At 47.9% G+C, this 18975-nt stretch overlaps 1 protein-coding gene across 2 annotated transcripts; it reads right to left on the bottom strand.

Annotated features, from left to right (window-relative positions):
• Positions 1-366: 366 nt before the first annotated feature.
• Positions 367-18898, bottom strand: KLHL28 (kelch like family member 28). 2 transcript variants are annotated; one of them, XM_068166797.1, is made up of 5 exons: positions 18826-18898; positions 14347-15245; positions 10590-11033; positions 6865-7073; positions 367-5655 (listed from the first exon to the last, which is right to left on the bottom strand). In XM_068166797.1, the coding sequence occupies exons 2-5, from the start codon at positions 15243-15245 to the stop codon at positions 5492-5494; spliced, it is 1716 nt and encodes a 571-aa protein (XP_068022898.1). In that variant the 5' UTR covers positions 18826-18898; the 3' UTR covers positions 367-5491. The 2 variants fall into 2 exon arrangements, with proteins under 2 accessions (XP_068022898.1, XP_068022899.1); XM_068166798.1 differs by having other exon boundaries at positions 18806-18897.
• Positions 18899-18975: the final 77 nt, after the last annotated feature.

The following is an 18975-nucleotide window of genomic DNA, read 5'->3' as shown; positions in this document are numbered from 1 at the left end:
GATCTCCAGAGGTCCCTTCCAACCCAAACCATTTGGGGATTCTGGGATAGTTATAGCTACAGACAGGAAAGAGCAAGCCATATTAAAATCCTCTTCACAGGAGCTTCTAATACCACTGGGATAAACCAGTAACACAGTTATTGGTGTGAGGGTCTTCCAACCAGCTCACCCCTCCTCAAGAAGAGGAAGCTGACTCCTGCTCCAGATCTGCTGCTTTGCAGGGTTGAGGTATAACTGCTTCGGAGCAACGATTCCCAGAGGTATTCCTGTGTTAGGAGACTCAAGCTGCAGCCTATTTATAGTCACTGCCCAACACAAATGTCCAAAAAAAAAATCAGTTGTTGGTTGTTTTTTTTTTTTCCCAGGGTTTATTTACTAAACAGGTTCACATTCAATGAAATAGGTACAACAATACCTACAGAGCATCATCACGAGAACAAACACCTTGAGAACACAAGACCCAGAATGCAGGAGAGGGTTCTTTTCCTTGGGGAACAACAACAACAAAAAAATGCCACTTCTGTAAACAATGACAGACCCAGAAGGTTGCTGCTAGAAAAGACAGACACATAAAAACCACTCCAGGGACACAAAGGAAATCATGGTACACACCCAACCAAAGCACCCTGGTCGAGCCCGAGTACGATTCGGTGTCGTCTGTACAAAATCCTGCTCGAAACGACAGGTTCTCCTGGGGTTGGAGAGACAGCACAGCTCATAAGGCAAAAACAAATTGGAATTATCATCCAGTTCTTTGCTTTGTTAGGTAAAGATCAAGAATTTAAGGCAAGTTTGGCCGTTTTGCATTGTTTCAGAGGGTGGATGGGGACTTACAGATGGCAAACGGACAGAAGCACACATTGGCTCCCAGGAAGTTAACTAACACCTACTGGACACTTCACCCTTCTAGAAACTCCAGCTGGGTTGCCTGAAGGAAAAGCATTTCTAGGAAGAGAGACCTGGAAAAGCTTTTCCTAGGAGAAGAGCCCAGAGAGCATCAATTCCTAGATGGATTTCCTGAAGGAAAAGCATTTCTAGAAGACACCATCAAATGGTATGCAGAAGCACTGTGTAGCAAGCCCCTTGAAACCAAGGGGCATTGGTTGCTTCATCCAGCTGACTATTAACGGCTGTATCACAGTATCACCAAGGTTGGAAGAGACCTCAAAGATCATCAAGTCCAACCTGTCACCACAGACCTCATGACTACTAAACCATGGCACCGAGTGCCACATCCAATCCCCTCTTGAACACCTCCAGTGATGGTGACTCCACCACCTCCCTGGGCAGCACATTCCAATGGCGAACGACTCTCTCGGTGAAGAACTTTCTCCTCACCTCAAGCCTAAACTTCCCCTGGTGCAGCTTGAGACTGTGTCCTCTTGTTCTGGTGCTGTAATTAAAGGCTGCAGTCCAGCACTGAGGGGGAACTAGGTAGCTCCTCAGCATTTGTGTGCCTATAATCTGCTTGGGTATTAGGTTGAGACACTAAAAAATTTTAAGCAGACTTAGGCCTCTGGTGAGATTAAAAGACATACAGTGTGGACTGCAAGGTCAGAAAGTTGATGTGGGTGGACTAGATGACCTTTAAAGGTCCCTTCCAATCCAAAGCATTCTATAAATCCCAGCTGGATTTCCTGAAGGAAAAACATTCCTGGGAGGAGAGACCATTGAGAAGCTCACAGATGAGTGTTCGAACTAAAAACAAAAGCAGAAATTGAGGAGCTGTCTGCATAGAAACTGATACTCATTTCTAAAGTGCTTTGCAGATCATTTTGAGTGAGTACCAAGCAGAACTGGATGATAATTTGGAGTGGGGTGACATCTTAGTTGAAGGTCCTTAATTTGCTTTTCCAACCACCAGACAGACATTGCAATGAGAGCATCCACCTCCAAATGCAGATCCAAAGGGATTGTTGTGTCTGATCTTGCCAGAACCAAGCACTTGGTGAGGAGAACAAGCACCCAGAACAGAACATGAAGATTTCAGGTGATTTTCAGTGCCACAATCCCAAGGTTGATCCACCTCCAGCTGAACAGCTCACCTAACAACAGCAGCATGTTTCAAGGAGGCATTTACCCATTCTTCAGACACAGAGGTGTTTCATGAGACTATCTTAGATTTATCACACAATATGGGGTCAATCTCTGAGCTAATCTGCCACAGCCCAGGTTGAAAAAGGAAAAAAGAAAGTGTAAAACACTTGGCAATTTGTAGTGCTTTTGTCTTCCATAAGTGAAAGAACATTTTGGGTTGGGAGGGACCTTTAAAGCTCATCAAACCCAACTCCAGTCAACACTGACTAACAACCAACAACCTCCAGGTTGTTTGTTTTGGTTAAGTCAAAATGATTTCTGTACCTTGCACCACTCTGCACCAACTGAAAAGGGTGTTTCCTAATGTATTCAATCAGGGGGGGTACAGGAACATCATCACCTGTAGAATCCTGATGTTGATAAACTCTCAGAGAGATGGTGCACACCAAACTGTTTCTCCAATTCTGCTGAGACCCCACCCACAGTGTTGGGTCCAGCTCTGGAGCCCCCAACACAGGAAGGACATAGAACTGTTGGAGTGGGTACAGAGGAGGCCACAAAGATGATCAGAGGGCTGGAGTCCTTCCCCTATGGGGACAAGATGAGAGAGCTGGCTGGGGTTGTTCAGCCTGGAGAAGGCTCCAGGGAGACCTTAGAGCAGTGTTCCAGTAGATGAAGGGGGCTACAGGAGAGCTGGGGAGGGACTTTTGACAAAGGCATGGAGTGACAGGATAAGGTGCAATGGCTTCAAACTAGAAGAAACTGGATTAAGATTGGACATTTAGAGGAAATTCTTCACTAAAAGGGTGGTGATACACTGGAACAGGTTGCCCAGAGAAATGGTGGAGGCTCCAAGCCTGGAAGCATCCTTGGACAGGATGGATGGGGCTTTGAGTGACCTGGTCTAGTAAGAGACATCCCTGCATGGGGCAGGGGGTTTGGGACTGGATGGTCTTTAAGGTCACTTCCAACCCAAACTATTCTATGAATATAACAACTAGATTATCTTTAAGGTCCCTTTCAACCCAAACCATTCTTAGGAAGCCTGTGGTTCCAGCCAACAGAAAGCATCAACTCCTCTTCAGTAAGGAATTGCTGGGCATTTTTTCCTCACTCTTTCTTTGTCAAGTGCCTTTATCTCTGGTGTCTGTTGGCAAACATGATGAGCAACCTGTGAAAAACTGAAAAGCCAAGCAGCACATGTGAGCCAGTGTGTTTGAAGGCAACAAGCTGAAACACCTCCCTCAATCCTGCAACACTAATCTGCTCCCCATCCTTCTCCTCCCCACACACAAACAGGCCACACACACCCATGAAGCTGCTCATGTCCTAGCAAAGAGTTACTGAAATCATTAAATTAGGCTTATTGCTATCAAACTGGGTTCCAGAGTGGGCCAAACTCCAGGGAAAAAGGCTGACATTCATTTGCTTTGCTTTGAAAGTCCTGCTTCATTCCACCAGATGTGAAGAGTAAGGGCAGGATTTTACCAGCTGTGCAAATATTTCTCCAGGAATCATGTTTTCTGGTAAAACAGCCTCATTTCCTGGCCTGTTTAGAATTAGCATATGGAAGAAGACAGAAGCCCACTGCTTGCCTGGTTGGAATAAATCAGGTACAGCCCAACCCCTCTGCTCAGCATCCTTGTGAAGAAATGGCTTTTAAAGCAACTATTTCATCTGTTATTGCACCTTCAGAAAGGATATTCTATGGGGGTGAAAACCAAGGAATTGAACATGTAAAAACAGGGGAAACCCCCAGGGATTTAACATGTCAAAATGAGGGGAAACACAAAGGGATTTAACAAGGGGAAAGAAACAGGGCTTGAACATGGTCGAACATGGAGAGCCAATCAGCAATTTAACATCTTAAGGGAAAACCAACTCTAGAGGCAGAAAGGTTCTTCAGTACCTGAAAACAGATGTAGACATCAAAAAAGAAATCCAAGCTGATGGTGAGTCCTAGTTGAAAGCCAAATCAAACCATCCTAAATCAGCTACAACTTGTATCTATTCACTCATCTCTTTTAAAGAAGATAAATAAATTTATCTGCCCAGACTGTCACTAATTTTAGGATTATCCCAGAGCTCTCTGTTGAGATTCTGGTTACTGGCAGGAAGCAGAATCCTCTACTCTGTTACACACTGGGGATGAGTGACTCTGCTCCACACTTGGCAGTCACTGCAGCTTCAAGGCTGAAGAAGCCAGGAAGGGATCTCACCATTCTCTCCCTATTTATGTCTTTGTGAAATGATGAACAAAAGAACATAGATATTCTGGAACAGAAAATGATGTCACAGCTCTGGAGCTCAGCACACCCTGTTGTTCTTAACAGCTTCCACAGGCACAGGTGTATCAAGCAGAGAATTGGGACAACCAAATCATGCTCCACACAAACTGCACCAAAACCTGTACCAGCCTTCCCATCAAGTCCTACATTTAGCACCATATGGAGACCTGAACATGCTAATGAAACAATCATTCTCTGAAGAAAGGAGTATGGACACAAGCAGGTTTGGGAGAGGGTTGGGATGGATTTTTTCCCTGGAGTGTCAATTTTATGCTGCTGTGGCGCCTCCTGATGTCATTTTGTCCTGTGTTACAACTGACAACCCACAGCACAGGAGGAAGATGAAGTCATTTAGCACTCATCCACCAAAAGAATCACAGGGGTTGGAAAAGATCTCTAAGATCATTGAGTCCAACCATCAACCTAAGACGACCATGGCCACAAAACCATGTCCCAAAGTGCCAAGCCCACATTTCTTGAACACCTCCTGGAATGGTGACTCCACCACACAGGAAACACCAAGGGTGTTCAAAATGTGACTTCTCCTCACCAAAAAAGGAAAATTCATGAAGAGGCAACAAATTTGCCTTGTAAATCAATTTAAATAGTTACTAATTATCATCCCAGCCCTCCGACCAGCGAGCAGGTACCAAAGGAGAGCGTGCAGGCAACAAACCATGGTGTTTATTATTTACAAGCCTTGAGAGACAGAAACAAGGCAGCCCTTTAGTTACTGTTCATTAAAAAAATAACACAAAGTGATGAAGCACTGGTGTCTTCTACACGTCAAGACACAACCAGCCAAGTCTCAGCAAGCTCTCCAGTCACACCACGCATCCATGCGCCCCAAGCATGGGAAACTTCACGGTTCAGAGGAGGCAGGAGGAAGAGAGAGGACCTCTAGAAGGTGAAGGGGTTAGATATTATCCCAGTACTCTCTCAAGTTCACCTCCCCCTTTAACAGGATGCTACCTAAACCCAGCTGGGAATAAGCTTTCCATTCCCTCCATCCCTGAAGAAACCAAATTCTTCTTCATGTCAGCCCCAACTTCACCACGTTCCTCCAGCTTCAGAAAACGCAGCTCGTGGGCTCCACCAGCAGGATTTATTTCCAAGCAGACTTAAGCTCCACCTTTGTGTCTGGTCCACCAAAGCCCTGCTTGCCATCAAAGTGCAGTCAAGCCAAAGTTGCATCGACAGTACATCATCCCAGCAGAGTCCAGCCAGGTGTCTGAGATGGGGTCATACTTCTGGACAGTGTTCAGGTAGGATGAGCCTGAATGGCCTCCAACCACATAAAGGTAGTTGTCAATGACAGCTGCACCAACACCTGCAGGGGAGGGGGAAAAAAAGATATAAAACTGATTCCATCATCACTAACTGTGGAAATCAGTAATATCTTTGCTCCTAATTGGAACCACCACTTCTTTTCCTAAAGGCTCAACAGACAAGCCCTCTCAGCCTCTCCTCTTCCCATAGAACCACAGAATTCCTTGGGTTGGAAAAGGCCACTAAGACCATGGAGTCCAACCATCAACCCAACACCACTGTGGCCATGGTTCCATGACCCAAACTGCCATGTCCACATGTTTCTTGAACACCTCCAGGGATGGTGACTCCACCACCTCCCTGGGCAGCCTGTTCCAACGCCTGACCACTCTTGCAGGAAAGAAATTGTTCCTAACATCCAACCTAAACTTTCCCTGGCAGTTTCAGGCCATTTCCTCTTGTTCTATCACCTGATAATACAGAGAAGAGACCAATCCCTACCTTGCTCCACTCTCCTTTTAAGGAGTTGTACAGAGCCAGCTCTCCCTGAGCCTCATCCTCTCCAGACTAAATGAGGCCAGTTCTCTCACTGCTCCTTATAAGACTTTTGGGCTATCTTTAAAGAAAATAGGTTCTTCTCCTCCATTCAGGTCCTACACCCCTTTTCCAACTGTTTCAACACCCTTTGCTATGACAACACTCTATCTTTCTGTCTCTATACTCCTTGAGAGGGAGACAGAAGAGAGAATGAACTCTCAAGCCTCCAACTGAGATGTCAAATCAATACCAAAGTCCAATTGTTTACAGTGAGGGTGGTGAGACATTGAAATCCCTCCCCAGAAATGTTCAAGGCCAGGCTGGATGAGGCCTTGAGCAACCTGGTCTAGTGGGAGGTGTCCCTACCCATGGCAGGGGGATTGGAACTAGATGGTCTTTAAGGTGCCTTCCAACCCAAACCATTCTATGGAAATAAAATCAAAGGCAACACAATAGAACAGTGAGCACAGAAAGGCTGCAACTCACTCAGATCAGCGGAAGGAGAAGACAAACGTTCATTTTTGCTGCAGCACAAGCTTAAACTGGACTGCAGTTAAAAATGAAGCAACAATCATTCTGTGCCAGAGGTGACTGATGGTCACACGCCTAGATGCAGCTCAGTGCTCTGCAGAGAGCAGAGCTGCAGCTCTGCCGTGGCTTTTAGCGCACTGAAGAGCAGTTTGTATCTGAGAAGGTGCCAGCGCGACCTGCGGAGGTCTTCCCACGTCCCTACCTGTTCTGGGCTCCTTCATGGGTCGACACACAGTCCATTGGTTCTGATGAGGGTCATATCTCTCGATGCTGGACAAGTGAGACACACCATTGTGTCCACCTACCACAAAGATGAAGCCCAGCATGACACCAACACCAAAGTTTATTCGCTTGTCAGCCATCGAAGCCACCGGCTCCCAGGAGTTCTTGCTGGGGTCATAGCGCTCCATGCTGTGAAGGCAAACAAACTACTGGTGAGGCCTCCAGTGACATTGGAACCTCACCCAATATCAGCACTGTGGGGGTTGGAAGGGACCTCTGGAGATCACCCATTCCAACCCCCCTGCTCAAACAGGGTCACCCACAGGACTTGCCCAGGATCACAATGTCCAGCTGGGTTTGGAATCCCTCCAGAGAAGGAGAGTCCACCACCTCTCTGGGCAGCCTGCTCCAGGGCTCCAGCACCCTGACACCAAACAAGAAGTTGAATTTCCTGCAAAGAGGTCACCAAGTCTACCTGTCAAAGGCCTGGGTGAACACTGAGCATTCAAGTTTTGGGCGTAACCATAGTGGTTTTGAGTTGATGGTTGGACTCAATGTTCTTGGAGGTATTTTCCAACCAAACTCTGATTCTACAACTTCAGGCAAGAGGACTTGATTATCATCCACTTTCTATGGTCTGTGCCACATGGTTGCAGTGAAGAGAGCAGCCCAGAGGTACCCTGCTTTACTTTAAGCTGTCACTGAAGTTAGTACAAACTTGGCACAGAGGTAAGAGTGACCACCCAGGACAACAGCACAGCTCAGTTATCCTGAGTCAAAAATAAAAAGGTCACTTTTCCTTGCAGCCTCCACTGGAGTCTCTCCAGTAGTACCCTGTCTCTCTTGAACTGGGGAACTTAGAAATGGATCCCAGATTCCAGAAGTGATCTCTGTAAGGCAGAGGGTGAGAAGCTCTCTTGACTTGCTGTGATTGACGTCCCATCCCTGGAGACATTCAGGGTAAGACGTGATGTGGCCCTGAGCAGCCTGATCTAGTTGGAGGTGCTCCTGCTGACTGCAGGGGGGTTGGACAAAATGACCTTTTAGAGTCCCTTCCAACCCAGTGTCATCTGTGAATCACAGTATAGTTGGGTTGGAAGGGACTACTGTAGAGATGGTTTGTTTATTATTTCAGCTCATTAATTAAAACATAATCAGCTAGAAAAACACCAGATGAAGTTTCATATAGCCATAGCAAGCAAACTGTTTAAGTCATTGCTAGGTTTGCTTCAGTAATTAAAAAATCATTTGCATTTTCCCAGTGCAAGCTCCTTGGCTGTACTGTGCTAATTGGGAACTAATCCTCTGCTTCATCAAATGTATCAAGTAGAAAATTAAGTGCAATTAATGACTAGAGGAATGCTGCTCATGCTGCACTGTTAAACAGTCAATGCAGCCCTGCCTCTGAGCAAGGTCTTCATTCCTTACCCAGCTCTTTGGGTTTGCAGCTCATTCATCTGCTTCCTGAAGGGAATGACAGCTGGCTTGTTCCCTAATTTTAACAAAGAAAAGGGAATATTGATGATTCCTTTGCATCACTGAGTGTCCCCACCCATCCATAGGGATGTGGGACAATGGAAGGACCTGGAGGTCTGGTGAGGAGCAGCTGAAGGGACTGGTGTTGTTCATCCTGGAGAAGAGGAGGTTGGAGCCAGGTGGGGGTTGGTCTCTTCTCTGTAGTATCAGGTTATAGAACAAGAGGAAACAGCCTGAAATCGCACCAGGGGAGGTTTAGGTTGGATATCAGGAACAATTTCTTTCCTGCAAGGGTGGTCAGGCGTTGGAAGAGGCAGCTCAGGAGGTGGTGGAGTCACTGTGCCTGGAGGTATTCAAGGCATGTGTGGACATGGCACCTAGGGACATGGTTTAATGGCCATGGTGGGGTTGGCTGAAGGTTGGACTTGATTAGAGGTCTTGTTCAACCAAAAGAATGCTATGACTCCATTATTTAAATAGTATGCTGGTAGCAGACCACCTCCTTGTGATATGGCATGAAGCAAGATTACGTCTACCCAGCACCAGACCAGCAACCACCATCCTCAGCTTTCAATAAAATGTAGCACCAAGACTAGACCAGGATTCCATCTGAGGTACGTACCACAGTTGTGTGTGGATTCAGCACATGAAACAGCCTGGCAGTTCAAAACTAGAGTTTGAAACATTAAAGCTAACGACACACAAACATAGCTTTGTTACGGTTGGAAGAGACCTCCAAGATCAGCAGGACCGGAGGAAGCTCTTTCAAGCTGCACCACGGCAGGTTCAGGCTGGATGCTACAAAATATTTCTTCACAGAGAGGGTTATCAAGCATTGGCATGGGCTGCCCAGGGCAGTGGTGGAGACACCATCCCTGGAGGTGTTTAAGCAGTGTGTGGACCTGGTGTTTAGGCACATGGTTTAGGATTGACCCTAAACTGGGTTGAGGGTTGGACTGGAAGATCTTTGAGGCCTCTTCCAACCAATGTTTTCTGTGATCAAGTCATAGAATCAATAAGGTTGGAAAAGACCTCAAAGATCATGAAGTCCAACCTATCACCCAACACCGTGTGACTACTAAACCATGGCACCAAGTGCCACATGCAATCCCTTTTTGAACACCTCCAGGGACAGTGACTCCACCACCTCCCTGGGCAGCACATTCCAATGGCTAACAACTCTCTCTGTGAAGAACATCCTCCTCACCTCAAGCCTAAACTTCCCCTGGCATAGTTTGAGACTGTGTCCAACCATTTAATCCTTCTTAAGGATGAAAACCAACCCAAACACAGTAGCTGTAAATTGGAACACGTAAAGACACTTGAGAAGTGACAGGATGAGGAATAATAGCTTCAAATTGGTAAGAGGCTAAGTTTAGATTAGATATTGGGAAGAAATTCTTCCCCCTGAGGGTGGTGAAACATTGGAAAAGGTTGCCCAGAGAAGTTGTGGAGGCAGTTATAGTAACTGAATTGCTTTGGCTGGAGAAGACCTTTAAGATCATCAAATCCAGTGACTGTCTTAACTCTACCAGGTCTGATCCTAAACCACATCCCTCAGCACCACATCTCTGTGGCTCTGAAAAACCTCCATGGATGGGGATTTAACCACCTCCCTAGGGAGCCTGTTCCAGTCTTTCAGGACACTTTCAAGGCAAGAAGTTTCTTCTAATGTCCAACCTAAACCTCCCCTGGAGCAACTTGAGGCTGTTTCCTCTTGTCCTATCACTTGGTCTTCGGGAGAGCTTTCTACCAACCTCCCTTCAGGGAGCTGCAGAGCAGTGAGGTCGCCCTTCAGCCTCCTTTTCTCCAGCCTAAACAACGCCATGTCCCTCAGTTGCTCCTCACCAGACCTGTTCTCCAGACCCTTGATCAGCTTCTTTGCCCTCATCCAGACACACTCCAGCGTGTCAATGTCCTTCTTGGAGTGAGTGGCCCAAAACTGAATCCAGTGTTCAAGGTGTGGCCTCAGCAGTGGGGGGGGCAGTGGGACAATCCCTGCTCTTGTCCTGCTGACCATGCTATCACTGATCCAGGCCAGGATGCTGGTGGCCTTCTTGGCCACAGGCTGGCTCAGCTGAGTTGTCAGTGACACTGCAGAACAAGGAGTCACGAGCCCCACTGTAGATTACCAATCTAAGATTAATTTTTAATTGGCTTCCCAACAGGAGCCTCAGATGGAATTTTGCTGATCTCTTGCTCACGACTCCAGGCTCCCTGCACCAATACCTGTTCATGTGGGCAGGACCATAGCCACCAATGGCATAGATCATCCCATCCAAGACAGCTGCAGCAAAGCAACTTCTGGTTTTGTTCATGGGAGCCACCACCTGCCACTCCTTCACTTTGGGGATGTATTTCTCCACAGTTCTCAGGTAGGACTGCCCGTCATAGCCGCCCAAGGCATAGAGCTCTCCTGCCAGAACCACCACTCCCAGCGTGCTCCGGCTCTCCACCATCCTCTCCAGGGAGGTCCAAGTGTTGGTGTCAGGGTCCCAGCACTCCACTGAGTTCTCATGCTTTCGGTAGCTGATGCCTTGGCACACATGGGTTGCAATCCCTCCCACCACATAGAGCTTCTGGTCAAGGACACAGATCCCAAACTCATAGCGAGGGATGCTGAGGGGAGCCAGGCCTATCCAGGAGTCGTTCTGGGGAAAGTACATTTCCACACTGAAAGAGAGAAAACAAACATTATGAGAGCAGAGCTGACCTTCTGGAGCAATCTGCCTCTGAGCATCAAAGAACCCACTTTAAAAAGCCAACCTTGTCCTGGGCTGCATCAAAAGATATGTAACCAGCAGGTCAAGGGAGGTGATTCTGTCCTTCTGTTCTCATGAGGCTCTTCCTGGGCTATGGTGCCCTCAACACAAGGAGGACATGGAGCTGTTGGAGAAGGTCCAGGAGGCCACAAAGATGGTAAGAGGGCTGGAGCACCCCTGCTGCGGGGACAGACTGCAAGAGTTGGGGCTGTTCAGCCTGAAGAAGGCTCCAAGGAAAGCTCAGAGCAGCATTCCAGTACCTGCAGGGGCTACAGGAGAACTGGGGAGGGACTTTTTGCAAGGGCTTGTAGTGACAGCATGAGTGGGAATGGCTCAAAACTACAGCAGGTGAGATCTAGGTCAGATATTAGAAAAGTTCTTCACTGTGAGGGTGGTGAGACACTGGAACAGGCTGCCCAGGAAGATTGTGGAAGTCCCCTCCCTGGAAGTGTTCAAGACCAGGCTGGACAAGCCCTTGATCAACCTGGCCTGGTGGAAGGTATTCCTGCCTATGGCAGGGGCACTGGAACTAGAGGATCATTGAGGTCCCTTCCACCTCAAGCCATTCTGTAACTACTTCATACATCCAATCTCATTCTTCCAACAGCCCAAACAGAAGCTAAAGTGAAAATGCTGCTGACTGTTCTAAAGAGCTACAACCCCAGTTTCACAGACTATAGCATGATGCAGAGCCACAGCATCAAGGCCAAGAGCTGAAATCACAAAGAATCATTTTGGCCAGAAGAGACCTTTAGGATTGAGTCCAACCTTTAACCATGCACTGCCAGGTCACTACCAAACCATGTCCCTCAGCATGGTATCTCCACAGCTTTGAAAACCCTCCTCAGATTGGGACTCCATCCCTGCACTGGGCAGCCAGGGCCAGACCTTCACAACCTTCAAGGGGAAGAAGTTGTTCCTGAAGGCCAACTTACTACCAACAGAACAAGAGGACACAGTCTCAAGCTATGCCAGGGGAGGTTTAGGCTGGATGTTAGGAAGAAGTTCTTCACAGAAAGACTGATTTGCCATTGGAATGGGCTGCCCAGGGAGGTGGTGGAGTCGCCATCACTGGAGGTGTTTAGGAAGAGACTGGATGAGGTGCTTGGTGCCATGGTTTAGTTGATTAGATGGTGTTGGCTGATAGGTTGGACTTGATGATCTCAAAGGTCTTTTCCAACCTGGTTAATTCTATTCTAAAGCTCCCCCTGGTGCAACTTGAAGCCATTTCCTCTTGTCCTATTCTTGTTCCTTTCATTTGAACGCAGAAACCAGGCAGGAGAGCACTGAGGGAAGGGAAGACAAGACAGTGGTGATGCCCCAGCAGCGTCTGGAAGTGGGGTGTGACTGAGGTAAGAAATCAAAGGGCCATGAAGGGTAAAGTGAAGTCAAACCCAGTCAGACCAGCCATAAGTTGGTGAGAGACAAGGGGAACTGGAGAGCCTGTGTCTCTATATATGTAAAACATACATTTAGAAAGTATAATTTGTAGGTTTTTAAGTCTGTATTTTACACAGTGTATAATTTAAATGGAATGTTGAAGTGGAACAACCTAATTTGAATCTGTTTTCCAAACCTTGCTTATTTGTGTTTGCTTTTACTTCTGCTCAATGTTACAGTATGGTGAGTTTAGCTCATCACATTTAGACTCTGGTCAACCCACCTGACAAGGTTTAGTTAATTACTGACATGATTTCAAGGTGTCCAGCACACAGGGAACAGAAATAGGTCAAAGAAACAAGAAAATGAAACTCATGGAGAGTTAGTAGCCACTAGCTAAGAACCAAGAAGCAGGCATGGGGCAGAGTAGCTGGAAACTGCCCAGCAGAAAAGCACTTGGGGGTGTGGGCTAACAGCAGTGTGTGTTCAGGTGGCCAGAAAGTCCACCAGCATCCTGGCTTGGATCAGACCAGGGCAGTGATTGTTCCCCTGTACTGCTGAGGCTACACTTTGAGTCCTGGGTTTAGTTTTGGGACCCTCAGTCCAAGAAGGACATTGAGCAGCTGGAGCAGGTCTACAGAAGGGCAATTACGCTGGTGAAGGGTCAGAACAGGTCTGGTGAGGAGCAGCTGAGGGACCTGGGGTCATTTAGTCTGAAGACAAGGAGGCTGAGGGGAGACCTTCTGGCTCTCTACAACTCCCTGAAAGGAGATTGGAGTCAGGAGGGGGTTGGTCTCTTCTCCCTAGTATCAGGTGATAAACTGAGAGCAAATGGCCTGAAATTGTGCCAAGGGAGGGTCAGGTTGCACATTAGAAACAATTTCTTTCTTGGAAGAGTGATCAGGCATTGTAACAGGCTGCCCATGGAGGTGGAGTAGTCACTGTTCCTGGAGGTATTCAAAAAATATGTGGATATGTCACATGGGGACATGGTTCAATGCCATGGTGGTGGTGGGTTGGTGGTTGGACTTGATTATCTTAGAGGGATTTTCCAACCCAAACAATTCTGTGGGTCTATGCCACAGCAGGCTGGCTCTTGGGCAGCAGCCCAGTCACAAAATAGTAGCACCAAAAAAATACCCGAGTAATTCTGTTACTGTGAAGCAGGGAAAAAGTGAAAAAGAGCCTTCTAGCAAGTGTAAGTGAGAAAAAGAGTGGAGTTAAGCTTTCCTGCTTCCTACTTTTAATCCTACTGGGGAGTTATCTGTATGAACAACTTGTGACTTGTTAGATTTCTAAATCTATAAACCAAGCAATTCCCAGTCCCAACATCTATCAATCCCTGTTATCAGGAAAGTTAACTTGAAATGAGACAAGACAGGTTTTTACCTGCAGCCAAGAACTGTCACAGAAACAAAAAAATCTCTTCAGTAAAATATTATCCCAGGATTCAGCTGCAGAACCAGTTTCTGTAGCATGAGAATACCAACCCAGCTGGTAAGGGTGCACTGATATCAAAAGCACTGCATGCAAATACTCATGGACATGCAGATCCTCCTGTGGTTTAACTCCCACTTCTGGAAATGTTAATGCAATGTTGGCACCACAGGATGCCAGCATGGTGTGGGTTGGAAGGAACCTCTGGAGATCACCCAGTCCAATCCCCTGCTAAAGCAGGGGCACCCTCAGCAGCTTGCCCAGGATCACAATGCCCAGCTGAGTTTGGTATGTCTCCAAACAAAGACTCTGTGACCTCTCTGCGTAACCTTCTCCAGGGCTCTGTCACTCTCCCAGAGAAGATGATCCCACCTCTCCAGGGCTGCCACCACCTCCCCAGTCCTCACCTTTCCAAGCATGCAAAGAGCCCTGCTTTTCCTCCCACAGCACAGAGAACTTTCGGCGCGCAGCGAGGCCGCGTCATCAGCATGGTCTGGTGGGAGAGTCTGTGCTCAGGCATGAAGTGGTACTTGAGGGCCTCATTCAGGAGGTGTTTGCAAGTGTGGTCATCACGAATGAGATGGTTTGCTTCATACAACCTGGTGAGGAACTTGACACTGAGCAGGGGTAGGCGGACACAGTGCAGCAGCTGGGCCAGGTACTTCTGCCTCTCCTGCACGTCGTATTTGATCCAGGACTCCAGCGCGTAGAACACGGTCTCCTCCGTCACCACATTCAAGCAGTCGTTGGAGACAATTTCATCCAACTCTGAATGGGTGAGCTCAAAAAACTCTTCCGTCTGACAGACCTCCTCAAAGTTCTGACAGATGTACTTGTTGGCAGCCAGGTAGAGGTCGTGGCAGCCGTAGGTCTCGGCGAAACGCGAAATCCCGATGCAGTTGCCGGGATCGAGTTGGCTTTCCAGAAAGTCACAGCATTCCTTCACCACCAGCTTGATCTGCAGGAGGTTTGCAGCTGGTAGAAGCGATTCTACAGTGTCCTGGGAGATAAAGACAGTCCCCGTGTAGGCATACTCCACGATGGCCTGCAAGGCCGCCTCGTCGATGCACTGGAACTCCACCTCGGAGTTCTCCTTCTCGGAGAGGTTCCCGGTGAACATGGCTTTGAAGTAGGGGCTGATGCTGGCCAGCACCACCTTGTGAGCGTGGATCTTGACATCGCCGACCCGCAGGATGATGTCACAGAGCTCGCGGTGCTGGCGCAGCAGGTTCAAGCCTTGCAGGAGCTGCTCGGAATGCAAGTGGGTTAGGTTGGCAAGCATGTAGGTTGGAGATGACTGGTCCATCTGCAGCAGAGGGAACATTCAACACGTTACTCAAGGCTCTACGTCAGCAGCTTCATTACTCATGGTGCTCAGACACACCACCCAGAGCAGGCAAAACTCACTTTTGCTTTTCTCTTCATTAGACTTACTGCTCCCCAATCCAAGTTTGTAACCCTCACCTGCTGGTTTTCCATGCAAATTAAACCCAGGACAATGAAATATCAATTAACAGCCTGTGCTGCATTAATTACACAATCATGAAACTGTTTTAGTTGGAAAAGCCCTCTAAGATCAAGGCCAGCCATCAACCCAGCACCATCATGGCCATTAAAAAAAAAAGTCCCCAAGTGCCATGTCCACAGGTTTCTTGAACATCTCCAGGGATGGTGACTCCACCACCTACCTGGGCAGCCTGTTCCAACGCCTGACCACTCTTGCAGGGAAGAAATTCTTCCTCCTGTCCAACCTAAACCTCCCTTGGTGCAATCTCAGGCCATTTCCCCTCCTTACATCACCTGATACTAGGCAGAAGACACCACCCCACCTGTCTCCAACCTCCTTTCAGGGAGTTGTAGAGAGCCAGAAGGTCTCCCCTCAGCCTCCTTTTCTCCAGGCTGAACAGCCCCATTTACCTTAGCTGCTCCTCACCAGACCCCTCAGGAGTATCATTGTCCTTCTCTGTACCTTTCAACATTCTCCTTTGAGTGAGTGGCCCAAAACTGTATTCAGTACTCAAGGTGTGGCCTCACCACTGCCCAGTACAGGAGGACAATCCCTGTCCTGCTTCTGACAGCCACACTATTGCTGATCCAGGCCCAAATGCTGCCCAGGTGGCCCTTCTTGGCCACCTGGGCACATATTAGCTCATCTTCTACCAGCTGTTGATCAACACCCCCACGTCCTTGTTCACCAGGCAGCTTCCAGACACTCTGCCCTAATTCTGGAGCATTCACAAGGCTAGGCTATTGTGACCCAAGTGCTGGACTCAGAACTTGGCTTTAGAATAGAATTAACCAGGTTGGAAAAGACCTTCGAGATCATCGAGTCCAACCTATTATCCAACACCATCTAATCAACTAAACCATGGCACCAAGCACCCCACCCAGTCTCTTCCTAAACATCTCCAGTGATGGTGACTCCACCACCTCCCTGGGCAGCCCATTCCAATGGCCAATCTCTCTTTCTTGGAAGAACTTCTTCCTAACCTCCAGCCTAAACCTCCCCTGGTGCAGCTTGAGGCTGTGTCCTCTTGTTCTGGTGCTGGTTGCCTAGGAGAAGAGACCAACCCCCACCTGGCTGCAACCTCCTTTAAAGTAGTTGTAGAGAGCAGTAAGGTGTCCCCTGAGCCTCCTCTTCCCCAGACTCTTCACATCACTTGTGACCAGCCACCAACTGTATTTAACTCCATTCCTCACCACTCTTTGGGCCCAGCTAGTTTTAACCCCCATCCCCGGAACCCTTGCCAGTCATGTGGTTTGGGGCTCTGAAAAATCTGCTCTAATTGCAGATGTCCCTGCTGACTGCAGGGGGGGGTTGGACTGGATGGCCTTGAAAGGTCCCTTCCCACTCAAACCTTTCTGGGATTGTTCCAGAAAGTTTTAGCTTGCTTCATGACACCAGAAGGCACTTGAAGGCACCTGCTCTAATTTCAGCATCATTAAAATTCCAAGGCTGCTGCCCACCACTACCTGCTGGAGCAGCTCCTTCAGTTCTTTGTTCACGGCAGTGAGCGGGTGGAGGGTACAGATGTGTCAGGATCCCGGACCACGAGGAAAGGCAACCATTGTTCTACAGAGAACACTGCATCCACCCAGCTCCTCAGATGAAAAGCTGATTTAATTTTAAATTTGCTAAGTGATTACACAAACTTCCAAGATCTCACTTCTTTTATCTCATTACTAAGGGGGGTGTAAATAGGCAGAACTTCTTAACTGACATCTCCTTTTCAGTGAGCCTACTGAGAGTGCTGCTTCTGAAAGAAGAACACGAGTTGCCCACATTTAGACACAGAAGATAATAGCAGCGACAGGAGTGGAGGTTGAGACCCAGAGGTGGAAAAAACCTCTTACCCATTACAAAATCAATCAGTTCATCCCTCTCCTATTACAGCCCTGCACAGAAAACAAAAACCTATCTAAAAGAAGGTGATTGAAATCTACCTGCAAAAGACAAGATTTTATCCAGCAATATTTAGAATGCAACAACAATTTTCTATTTCCCATTTAATCTATGCTACAAAAATAAAAGAAGAGCTGTTCAGCATCTAAAACATTTCCTTTCCTTCTGCATTTGTGGTCAACTCAGAACTTGATTGCACATAGACACAGAAATCACCAGGTGCAACACCTGTGAGAATGGTTACAAGAAACTACAGTTAAGTCAATTCACAGAGAAAAACCTAAGCCTTTGTGCTCCAGCTCGGCAGCAGTGCCCACTGCTGTATCTCACACATAATGCTCACCCACACATGCAAAGGTTTGCCTTTTTATTGCTTTTTCTTTCTTTCTTTTCATGTTGCAGAGCAAGAAATGAGAAGCTGGAACCTTAACTGGCCCTGAAGAACATCTGCTAGTCCAACCATCTGCGCTCACAGCACAAACACAAATGGTTGCCCTCAAGCTCTGGGCTATCAGATCCTCTTCTGCCTGTATTAAAACTTATCTTAAACAGCAAGGGAAAGAATAATTGCAAATTAGAAGGTTAACCACAAAAGTAAACACCCAAGCTTGCCTAGTGAACATTTCCACTCTTCCATAGCCCATGCTACACATAAGATACCCAGGAAGTAATGCAGTGCACAGCATTTAAGTGAAAACAGCAGGAAGAGCTGCAGGCACTTTTCTATTCCAAGGTAGTATTTAAGTGCTCGCCAGTTCCTCATTCAGACTGCAAAGTGGCTGGAGCCAGGGAGCGACTTTTCTCGTTTTACAGCTCACTAAAGAATATCAAACCTCAGCGGCATCCAAGGCTAGTACCAAGCTTTTTTGCTTCTTAACATCATCACAAAAGCCACCTTCTGCACACACACAAAAAAAACCCAAGGGCATAAAATACCCTGCACTTGCAAGAGTTTTGCACATAATCTGCAGACTGCTCTGTTTATAACATTTTAAGATCTGCACGTCCTTTGCGTGTAACCTGAGTAGTTAAGCTTCGGTCCCAGCCCATTTCAAGAGACAGAGGAGTGAGGGGAAAGAAGAACAGAGCCCTGCTCATGGGTGTACGCTTCAAAAACCCTTGTAACGCGTCCCTCCCCCAGCCAGGCAGCGAGCGCGAAGCCAGCTGGACGGGGATCCCCACCGACTGCCACCTCACCAGCAGCTCCGCGACTACCAGAAGGAAGCGGACACTTTTCCACCACTGGTCAATTTATCGCAGTGTTTCCCGGGACTGACAACCACCTTCCAGGGCACTTGAGCCCGCTCGTACCCCACAGCCCCGCACCGCTCCCTCCTCCCTTCCTCCCTCCTGCACTCCATACTCAGCGCTGGACTACTCGAAAGGCTCGGACAAGCTACCGACACCGAAGCAGCCCAGGACAGAGCCTCAAGGCTGTGGAGGACTGTCTGCGGATAACTTACCGCGGCAGGGCCAGGCTCACCTGATGGAGGGGGTGGGCGCAGGCCGCGGCGAGGCCCGGCCCGCGGTACCACCACCTCTCTCGACTCCGCTTCTCCAGCAGCACCGGGCACCGCCTCACGTCACTTCCGAACACCACCGCCCCGCGCCCTCTACCCAATCAGCGCCGCGC

The sequence above is a fragment of the Melanerpes formicivorus genome, unplaced genomic scaffold (assembly GCF_026170545.1).
Source record: "Melanerpes formicivorus ecotype bairdi unplaced genomic scaffold, bMelFor1.0.p_v2 SCAF_107, whole genome shotgun sequence".
In the NCBI taxonomy this organism is placed as follows: Eukaryota; Metazoa; Chordata; class Aves; order Piciformes; family Picidae; genus Melanerpes; species Melanerpes formicivorus.
The sequence above is the reverse complement of the archived record's forward strand: the minus strand, read 5'-3'. Positions and strand labels throughout refer to the sequence as shown.

Bases quoted from the DNA above. Each gene is read 5' to 3' on its own strand.
- KLHL28 (XM_068166797.1), bottom strand. From the start codon at position 15,245: ATGGACCAGTCATCTCCAACCTACATGCTTGCCAACCTAACCCACTTG. The intron at 11,034-14,346 runs GTGAGGACTGGG...TCTCTCTTTCAG, and splicing joins CTCTTTGCATGCTTGGAAAG to TGTGGAAATGTACTTTCCCC. The intron at 5,656-6,864 runs GTAGGGACGTGG...CCTCCCCTGCAG, and splicing joins CATGAAGGAGCCCAGAACAG to GTGTTGGTGCAGCTGTCATT.